We start from the raw sequence: 10,568 nt of genomic DNA on the forward strand, positions 1-10,568 counted from the left end.
TATTGTCCTATCCTAACAAACCATACATCAATGGAAAGCTTATTTATTCAGCTTTCATATGATGTATAAATCTCAGTTTTGAAAGATTTACCCTTATGACTGGTTTTGTGGTTCAGGGTCACATATATTCTCTTTTACACAGAAAGAACACACACCAAAGTACACAGAAACACACGGACTCATGTGTACTTCTGTTTGCTATGTATAGTATAGTATTCATGGGTTTCAGTCACGGGACTTTTTTGTTGCGGCCGCCATCTTTACGACCTTGTGTACTAATGTGTAGCCTCTCCTTGGTGATCGGAAACCAAAATAACACTTCAACAACAATGAAAAACTTTTTTTTTTTTTAATAGATACTTTAGGATTAGATCCTTATACAGGTGCATCTCAATAAATTAGAATGTCGTGGAAAAGTTCATTTATTTCAGTAATGATATTTACATCTACCTCATACACAATCCCTCTCCATATTCTCGGGCCAGTTTCAGTTCAGTTTTCACCTGCCAGAGACTTGTCCATCGGCCCGGCTCCATCTGCCGCACCTGGCCTGGATGACTGTTTACTCGCTGCCAGATTTGTTGCGCAGCACACCAGACTTAGCCCAGTTTCATTTCTGTATCTATTGTTCTGTTCATTAATATTTCATTTAAAATTGATAGCGTTGCCTAACCAAAACATTTACTTTCATTTTAATTATATAGATTAGAATACATAAATAACATGACTTAACAAATCTATAAACATCATATGTGACCCTGGACCACAAAACCAGTCATAAGGGTAAATTTTCTGAAATTGAGATTTATAGATCATCTGTGTAAGGTCCGCGCACATGGCCCAAGGAAGGTATCCAGTGGCGGATGAAGGTCTCTTGCGTGTTCGGTCTTTTCAGCGCGCAGAGTTATTCAATTTAGGTTTAACTCAATCTGACTCCATTTTATTATTTCATCTGACTCCATTTTAGTATGACCTCGAATGTAGGTTGAAAGGCAAATTGGTTGTTTGTCGGTCTCTAATTATTCTGACATTTGATTATTCTAGTTAACTCTTTACTTATATTTTACTCGTTGATTAGGAATCTATGTCATTTAGGATGCCTCACGGCGGCCCCCAGCGACTTAAGACTGGTTTTGTGGTCCAGAGTCACATATTATGAAAGCAATTTTAAAGTCAAGCTGGCACGAGGAAAATGTATTTCACATGAAATCTATGAATAGCGTGACTCACTGCATTTCTCTGCTTTCTCGTGTTGTTTAGGTTCGAGACGTGACGTTGCTCATAGCCAGCTACATTAACTGCACACAACAACAAAAAGCAGCAGCGCACCACCTGTCCACCCCAGCCCTGCTGCTGGCTCTATCTGGAGAGATGAAGAAGAGCAAGTCTCCTCCAGCCGCCTGCAGACCCAGCAAAGCACCCACCCTCCTTTAAGTATACAGCATGTGTTGGTTTTCACTCAGGACATATGTCAGTCCATTCCCTAGTTGACTAGTTGATCCCAGTTCAAAATCCCTGGCTAGTGTCCAAAACCATATTTACAATACACCGGTTCACATCAAAGGGAATCTGAAAATGAAATAAGAGACGTATTTCTTTAACTCATCAAATACTTCCCATTTGTGGCTGAGGGTGACATGACTGACAGTAGTCCTCAACATTAAAATGGGTGAGATCTCATGAACGTCCAAGTCATGTTCCACCCCAAAAATAATCAAAACAAATAGTACTTTGCATATAGAAATGAAGTGTACTACTTTTGTTGTTTTTGTTTGTTTGCACTGTGACATGTTTTTATTAACATTAGTCATTAACATATTTTGTCCAGACATTGTACTTTTTGAGTTTTTTTTGTAATGCACATTCTCAATTCTCATATGTATGTGTGTGTGTGTATACAAAACACGGTGTAATTTATTATTGATGCTGACTTTTACAAGTAGACAGAGGTTTGTACAGTATTGGTGTCTTTTAATTTGAATCATGAATTATGGTAATGCAATTTTTTGGTTGAAATGTGCATAATTGTCAAGAAAATGTCAAAGGATCTTAATTTTTCCCTAAGCCAAAAAAAACAAAAAACAAAACTTTTGAGTTGGGTATGAAATATGACCAGACCTGTTCTTCAGTTTTCATGAGATTCACCCGAGATACTTCAATTTTAGTGGAGTTTATTTTTCAGGCTTTACCAACAATCTCTTTTGCAAGGAATTAGGGCAGTGGCAAAAAATTAAAATCTCAATTTTTTTCAGAACGTTTGACCGATTCTCGATTTTTTAACTAGTCAACTTGTAAATTTAACTGCAACATGATTCAAGTAACTTCTTTATTAACCCTCTTGTTAAAGAAAATTCTATTCATGATGTAAATGTTAAACAAATTACTTAAATGTCTTTGCAGAAAAGATGCATGAACTACATCTTGTAGAATCTTGTCTTATACAGTACATATTATATGTATATAAGAAATCATATCATATTATATAAGAAAAATACTTTAAAAAAAATTTTAATCTGAAAAATCGTCCAGTCCTACAAGAAATATAGAAACTCAAAACACTAAGTTTCCTTCCGTCATTATATTAAGTAAACCATATGTATACATTATTGAGAGATGTGCTGGCTTGCTGAAGTTGACTAAACTGGAATTGAAAATGAGTTGTGATCACAGAATGAGTAACACTAGAGTTATCTAACTATGCTGAAATCTCATCTCACATTAGCATGTTGAAGAATGCACGGATTATGTTAAAACAGGAAGTGCATTACAAAAAATACGTGTGGTCTTTGAAAGCCAACATGGAGTCATATACTGTAGGACGGCTGAGGTGTTTTTGAGAGTACAAATTGTACTGGTGTAATTAATATGGGGTGTGAGATTCATAAAAAGATTCACTGCAGGAGATAGAAACTGGAAGGTTTTGTTTTGTTTTTTGGAATATCAAAGCATTATACTGACATCATTGAACAAGCGACACTGTGACAGATAATGTCATCGCAAATTGTATTTATTTATTTATAAAGTGTATTTTCTATAATTATCTATTATGCAGCTTTAAATAAAGGTCCTTACTCAAAAAGGAAAATTCGATTTTTTTTTCATAAAAAAAAATACATTCATTCTATGTTGTTAATACTCTTCTTTTCAAAAGTTTGCTGTCATTCATTTCTTAGCTCACCAAGGCTGCATTTATTTAATCAAAAATACAGTAAAAATGGTAATATTGTCAAATATTATTATAAAATTAAAAATAAAAGTTTTCTATTTTAAAGGGGTCCTATTATGCTTTTTCATTTTTTCAACTTTAGTTAGTCTGTAAACACGTAATTTATTCCTGTGATGCAAAGCTGTATTTTCAGCATCATTATTCGAGTCTTCAGAAATCATTCTAAAATGATTGATTTGCTGATCAAGAAACATTTATTATTATTATCAATGTTGAAAACAGTTATGCTGCTTCAAAGCATGATTCTTTGATAAACAGAAATTTAAAAAGAACAGCATTTCTTTAAATTGGAATTATTTTCCACCATTATAAATATCCTGTTTGTCACTTTTGGATCAATTTAAACGTTTGAACAGCAGTTTACCTATAATACATATACTTCTCATCAATTCAACACAGCTACAGTTCACCGAATTATGACTGCGTATGCCATGTAATATCATTTATTCAACAATAAGAGACCGGGGGGGAAATGTACAGGGTGTGAATGATTGTTTGGTTTCTTGTCATCAGTGTTCTGATGATGCAAACTCGTTTTACATATTACACAAATTACTGTTTTGTTGTGTTGCCTCGGTTGCTACACTTATGGATATTTCCCCAATAATCCATTGAAATTAAAAACCGGATATTCTCCACATCACAACCTCCCATTTGGCAAGAGGTGTTTTTATAGGAACATTTGCCTCACATCATTACACTGATTCAAATCCATTTATCAGTTACGTTGGTATGTTACTTGGAACCATTCGCCCTTTAAATCATATCGTAGCTTAACAACTTTAGTCATCCTCTACCTACTGTGTTTACCAGCCGACTCATATTATTATTACAGCAGGCTAGTGATCTACATAAACACCTGAAATATGAAAACTTCTTAAGATGATGACTTATACACTCTAACGCCAAAGATGTAACAAAACCTTAACAACATTGACTTGTTTAAAAGGAATTGCGTGATTTTTAGTGTACTGCTATTAAATAACTTTTAAACACTGTTGACAGTGTGAACCGAAACAGGTGAGGGTGAACCATCCTCGTGAAAATGTCCCTCCTTACTGTGACCCACACTCATCTGATAGGCTTTGTCATTTAATCCCTCCTTTTCTGCCATGGAAACACAGAGACCAAGTCTGGCTTTGTCCAAATACCCACACTTGCAGTCTTTGCACTTCACCACTTGATTACTTAAATGACGTATTTCCTGTATTTGGCCGAAGTATATTAATATTTAACTTCCATTGGAAAGGTTTCCGTGGGTATTTGGACAAGGGGACTGTGTGACTTCCAACTCAGGTGTGAGTGCGGATGGGGGAGGGTAACATGTGATCCACCCAAACCGGTCTCAACTAGTCTGAGAAACAAACAAACGCTTGAGGCTCTTCTGGGAAATATACTGGGGGACTAGATGAAAAGTCAAAGAACTCGAGGCAAGGAAGTGCCAGCCAAGCTATTGTTTGGACATTTCTCTTGAAAAAAGAAGTCGGATTTAATTTAGACTTATGCCACAATAAAAGCTCGTAAAATTTCAGTATGTCACACAAAATGAATGCAGCAACATCTTTGGCAGAGTGTTTGCTGTACACATTGTAACGTGTGCCATTAGCAAGTGTGAGAAAGCTTTTCAATACTAATACGTTGGTCATTCATTAATGTACCCGTTAAAACTGGACAAACTCTTCAACCAAAACAGAATTGGAGTAAACAGCTTCTTGGTTCATGGGAGGAGGTTGCAGTCTTTGTTAGTCAGACCTTTGCACAAATCATACCGCAATGATATAGGAACTTTGCTGCCCGAAACTTGAGGAACAGGTCTGACCTGCATTTCAAACAGCTGAGTGCACAGCTCTCTCATGGGTTTAATTATTAGTCTTTCTGTGCACTTGAATGGTCAGCAGCTTCGAGTTAATAAACAGCCTTTTTGTTTTACATTTTGAAAGAACAAAAAAAGGATTGTACAAATGCACAGGTTTTAGGGGTCTATTATTAGACCCTACAGGCCCTGTATCATTTAATTAAAACACATGCTTATGTCTAAAAAAAAAAATAAGGTGGATAATGCACATGCCACCATTTGTAACTCGCATTACCCAAAGCTTCCGCTATTAACTGTACAAAACCAGTATGTTATGCTGCTTGATAACGCAAACTGGCATGTTATGTTAGTCATAATCATACCAGTTTTTAGTGCAAGCAGTGTTGTCATTTACTGCATGTTTTTATTCAAGTTAAATTTTTTTTTACCTGTAGTGATAACGAATCCGAATTCTCACATTCACAGGAAGTAGTTTTGCAATGCAGAAGTAAATGGTCTACTTGACACTGCATCATTTAAATTTGGACTAGTGTTCTCACACTAAAACTAGTCCCATTCAACAAAGCTTCCATCAGATTTGAATTGTGGTGAATCTCATAAGGCAGAGGACAGGAGCAGCTCAACTGCTTGCCCTGGGCTGAAAAGGACAAAGCATGTGGTTGCAAACAAAAGCTAGGAATAGTTTTGCGCTAGGATAGTCCTTTTCTTTTAGCAACACCAATACAGCTCTATAGATAAAAAGAAATTTGCTTTACTAAGACTACCATATGCATGGTTTATCTGCCACATGCCAGAATATTAACTCATGACAAATGTTTAAACTAATTTTATTAAAAACTTACAAGGCACAAACTGTACAGTGTTAAAACATTGATCCAACTGAAAATGAGCCCTTATTAAATAGCAAAGTGTAACAATTAAAAACAAACTGTACTCGGCGTGTAACAGACACTTAATTTCTAATAAATGTCACAAGCAAATGTACAGCAGGTCTAAGCTTCAGCATGGAGCACATCCCAGTGTCAGACTCAAGTGCATGAGACGTCATTAATAGCTTTAAGATATGGTCTCCATCTCTCTGGGCTGCAAGAACAGAAGGAAAATGTGTTAAAACAAAAGCTTGCCTCCTTTCAGGGGGAAGAACCACACAGTTTGGATCGTACTGAAGTAAATGAACCAACCTGTGCTTTACTGTACTGGGCCTTCTGTCGCCGTGAGAGGAAGAGCTAAAAAAAAAAAAAATGAACAGTGACTACAAGCACACATTAACTTAAATGAAACCCCAAAAATAAACGGCACTTACAATAACCAGAAGTCCTGCAATCACAATCAAGCTGACCACCACAATGACAGCAATGATACCACCAGTCAGCCTCTGCATTGTGAAGGTGGGCGCCTTTTCATCTACATAGTACACCAGGATGTTCTCCATGGACACCTTGGATCCCTCAACACTGACTTCAAATGGTTGAGAGTTTTGAAAGAGGGGCAGAACTTTGACCTGTGAAGACATGAATTTTTGCACACAAGTTACAAAATATAAAAATCAGGCATAACTACTGAGAACTCATAACGAGACTCACATCCTTCTCCATGTAGTAAGTCATGAGGGACAGGTCTGGATCACTGGATCCAATAGGCTTTTTCACATCCACAACAAGGAGACGGCCAGCTTTGTCATACTGGAAAAAGGGGAAGTGGGTTTTGATAGGCGGTGTACCACAAGCACAAAGTTAAGGGGTTGGATAACAATGGTAAATGCTTACCTGAACCGCCGACACAAATTTCTTATCCAACTTGTAACGTTCCTGTAAGGCATTTTCAATCCCACTGCAAAAAAATAAATAAAATAAAAATGGAGAAACATCAGCAAAACAAGACACAAGAGCTTCATATTACACGTTCCAGCAAGACCCTAGAAATCAATTGTAACATACCTTTTCCATTTGGCAACATCGTCAGGAGCAGCCACATCTTTATGCTTCAGTTCCAGACGAACCGAACTAGAGAAGAAAACATGGCATTGTCAGAATTTACAAGTCTTGCTTCCTTCCACAAACAGCAGTGCTATTCTAACCACACTTCAAGCTAGGTGTGTCAGTCAGAAGAACATCCTGTTGACAACAAGTGCACTCACCAGGTCTCCACAGGCTCACACTTGATATTCTTGTCTCCCTTGTCACTTCTGCGCACACCAGCACTGTTGACGCACCAGCACACTTCAGTGCCATTGCACTGGATAGCCTTGAACTTTCCATCTTTCTCACAATCTGGGTCATAGATGCCATCATTGTCCACAAAGGCCGTTTCTACCGGCTTCCCACCAATTGATTTTGTGGACTTGTTGTTTCTGGCGAGAAACATCTCTGCTTTCATAAGGAAGCACTTGGGAATCACTGTGGGTAGGGAGAATTGAAGACGTTTACTACACTTGATAGGAAGAACAAAGCACCTTAATCCTGCCTGGTTTGTCGTTACGAGCTAGGGAACCTGGAACTCAGCTAGGTTAGGTCGAATTACCAAAACTCCTCTAAAACCAGACTGGGAGACAAGTAAGCAAACCAGCATACACTTTTGAAAAACAGTTTTAATAACATTTTAGTAAGGGTGCCAACAATTACCAGTAAAACAATTGATCAAGTAAATATAAAAGGAAAACTCACATTTTGTACAATCAATCAGTTGCTTGTATGTCTTAGTAAATTGAAGAGTGCACTGGCATGGATCTCCATCACATGTGGCCCATTTCATATTGTTACAAGAACCTGTTGGGGGGGGGGGAAGAACAACTGTTTTAAAACCACTAAAACTTTATTCAGTAGATATGTTAAAGCTGAGAAGCATAACCCAGTCCAAGTAAAGCATCCCCACATAGGACTGAAACACACCCTGGATCACATTGTATTGTTTGCCTCCTAAGTACCAAACTATCGACTAGGATTAAACAGTTTGTCAGTTTAACCCGATTTAGTTTACTTTTAAACATCTTACGTTTAAATATCTTGTTTTAACTTAAGTTAGAATAGTTGTTACTTACATTCTGAGGCGACCACTTCCACTAACACCGCAACAAACAAGGCGACTAAAAACTTCATCTTGGTTTTAGAGAGAACTAGGAAAAAAAAAAAAAAAAAAAAGTATCGGCGTTATAAATCACTCCGTACGAGGAACCGATGCTTGCGTTAATCTCCAGAACCTCAGCGCAATTCAACCAGTCTTTAAACAATACAACGCGTAAGTCTTCTTACCGAAGCTTTAAAAGCTAGAAATCGAACCAGAAAGTTATTCCTCTTTTTGTTAAGTCTTGAGCTTAATAACGAATAGATGCCGCAGATATCCTCGCTCTTCCCCGACAAACGACTGATCTAAACGCGAAACAGGTGTCAAATTATGTATACCTGTTTGAGTAACGTTACGTCAGGTGCAAATGGGCGGAGTTAACTCTAAAACACCTCACCTCTTTTTTCGCCCATGCCCATGTATGGCCACTTGACGCATCGAGAGCGAACGCAAAACTTTCTATCTACATTTTGGAAATGTAAAGCACCGATAAGATTTTCGGTTGAAACTCAACATATGCAACTCCAGTACTGCCAGGTGAAACTGCAGTATTTGCTGCAAGGTATATGACAAAGACTAGAAACTAAACTAGATTTAGGACATGACAAGTCTATATAATATTTCTATAATTTCTATAATACTACTTGCATTTCATTCATAATAGTTATTCAAAGTGTCTTATGCATAATAATAAAGAGGGAGCGAGAGAAAGAAACAAATAGTGCATTTTAAAAATAATTGAAGAACAAAAATATTGAAGAAAATATTAAGTAAAGAAAAAGACAATAAAATGCTAAGTCTTATTAAAGAATAAAGAATAAAAGCCTAATTAAAGAAAAAACAGAACTTGTAAGACTATGTTAAAAAAATTACAAGACAACAAACCGTTTTAAGGAAATAAAGTAACTTAAATGTACCTTTTATCACATTTACATTTGATCATTGTTAATGCATTTTAAATGACAGGACTAGTATCTAAAAATAAAATATTCTCTTCTTCAATGTGATATACAATACCCATAAAAGCTTTTAATTTACAAGTTAAAAATAAATAAATAAAAATGTAGAAATATCATGTCTGACCACATGTGGCTTTGAACAAATGGGACAGTGTATAGACATTTGTGAAAGTGACTAACATGCCTGTTACAGTGGGGGAATATTTATTTGATCCCCTGCTGATTTTGTAAGTTTGCCCACTTACAAAGAAATGAAGGGTCTGTAATTTTTATGGTAGGTTTATTTTAACGGATAGAGCCAGAATACCAACCAAAAAATCCAGAAAAAAACACATTATATAAAGGTTAGAAATTGATTTGCATTTCAGTGAGTGAAATAAGTATTTGATCCCCAAGCAAAACATGACTTAGTACTTGGTGCAGAAACCCTTGTTGGCAAGCACAGAGGTAAGACGTTTCTTGTAGTTGGTCACCAGGTTTGCACACATCTCAGGAGGGATTTTGATCCACTACTCTTTACAGATGCTCTCTAAATCCTTAAGGTTTATTGGCTGTCATTTGGCAACTCGAAGTTTCAGCTCCCTCCACAGATTTTCTATAGGATTGAGGTCTGGAGACTGGCTAGGCCACTCCATGACCTTAATGTGCTTCTTCTTGAGCCACTCCTTTGTTGCCTTGGTGGTATGTTTCGGGTCATTGTAATCCTTAAAGACTTATCCATGACCCATCTTCAGTGTTCTGGTTGAGGGAAGGAGGTTTTCGTCCAAGATTTGACGGTACATGGCCCCGTCCATTTGCCACCTCAGTACGGTGAAGTCGTCCTGTACCTTTAGCAGAAAAACAGCCCCAAAGCATAATGTTTCCGTCTCCGTGCTTGACTGTAGGGATGGTGTTCTTGGTGGAATGGAAGATACAGATTGTGTGGACAGGTGTCATTACGAGCTGACATTAGGAGTATCTTCTTAAAGTGGCAGGGCTAATCTGTGTTCCACATGGGCACATAACCAGTCTGTGGGAGCCAGAATTCTTGCTGGTGGGTAGGGGATCAAATACTTATTTCACTCACTGAAATGCAAATAAATTTCTAACCTTTATATAATGTGTTTTTTTTTCTGGATTTTTTGCTTGATATTCTGTTTATATCCGTTAAAATAAACCTACCATAAAAATTACCGACCCTTCATTTCTTTGTAAGTGGGCAAACTTACAAAATCAGCAGGGGATCGAATAAATATTTCCCCCACTATTCAAAACACGTGCATTGCTTATGAGACAATGTCCTCTTTTACCCGGACATGTCCTGGTCGGGATTTCTTAATTGCGTAAAAGTCTGGGTTTTGACTTTGTTTTCCTTTTGTTTTCATACGCGCTGAAGGTAATGATTAAAAAGTAGTTTGACCAATAGCGTGCGGGCATTGTAGATAATCAACCAATCGTGGCACGTGAGATCTACAGAGAACGGTCAAAGCAATGCGAATATGCGTACATATAATGTATGAGGACTGTG

At 37.2% G+C, this 10,568-nt stretch overlaps 2 protein-coding genes across 3 annotated transcripts in view; one reads left to right on the forward strand and one right to left on the reverse strand.

Annotated features, from left to right (window-relative positions):
• Window positions 1-1,732, forward strand: part of LOC107699295 (pleckstrin homology domain-containing family H member 2-like) — a 22,353-nt gene extending 20,621 nt beyond the window's left edge. Inside the window, exon 24 of the mRNA XM_016500507.1 lies at window positions 1,261-1,732. Within this exon, the coding sequence (XP_016355993.1) occupies window positions 1,261-1,434 (174 nt within the window). The 3' untranslated portion in view covers window positions 1,435-1,732. The remainder of the gene's footprint in view (window positions 1-1,260) is intronic.
• A 4,121-nt stretch (window positions 1,733-5,853) lies between these two features.
• On the reverse strand, window positions 5,854-8,421 carry LOC107699297 (epithelial cell adhesion molecule-like). 2 transcript variants are annotated; one of them, XM_016500509.1, is made up of 10 exons: window positions 8,291-8,421; window positions 8,080-8,154; window positions 7,706-7,807; window positions 7,180-7,438; window positions 6,980-7,045; window positions 6,809-6,872; window positions 6,626-6,724; window positions 6,346-6,543; window positions 6,224-6,268; window positions 5,854-6,125 (listed from the first exon to the last, which is right to left on the reverse strand). In XM_016500509.1, exons 2-10 carry the CDS (start codon window positions 8,135-8,137, stop codon window positions 6,099-6,101), a joined length of 918 nt encoding a protein of 305 aa, XP_016355995.1. In that variant the 5' UTR covers window positions 8,138-8,154; window positions 8,291-8,421; the 3' UTR covers window positions 5,854-6,098. The 2 variants fall into 2 exon arrangements, with proteins under 2 accessions (XP_016355995.1, XP_016355994.1); XM_016500508.1 differs by having other exon boundaries at window positions 8,080-8,421.
• Window positions 8,422-10,568: the final 2,147 nt, after the last annotated feature.

Source organism: Sinocyclocheilus anshuiensis, unplaced genomic scaffold (genome assembly GCF_001515605.1).
Source record: "Sinocyclocheilus anshuiensis isolate Anshui unplaced genomic scaffold, SAMN03320099.WGS_v1.1 scaffold450, whole genome shotgun sequence".
Classification (NCBI taxonomy): Eukaryota; Metazoa; Chordata; class Actinopteri; order Cypriniformes; family Cyprinidae; genus Sinocyclocheilus; species Sinocyclocheilus anshuiensis.

Bases quoted from the DNA above. Each gene is read 5' to 3' on its own strand.
- LOC107699297 (XM_016500509.1), bottom strand. From the start codon at position 8,137: ATGAAGTTTTTAGTCGCCTTGTTTGTTGCGGTGTTAGTGGAAGTGGTC. The intron at 7,046-7,179 runs GTGAGTGCACTT...TTTCTTCTCTAG, and splicing joins TGTGAGCCTGTGGAGACCTG to TTCGGTTCGTCTGGAACTGA. The intron at 6,725-6,808 runs GTAAGCATTTAC...CCCTTTTTCCAG, and splicing joins AATTTGTGTCGGCGGTTCAG to TATGACAAAGCTGGCCGTCT.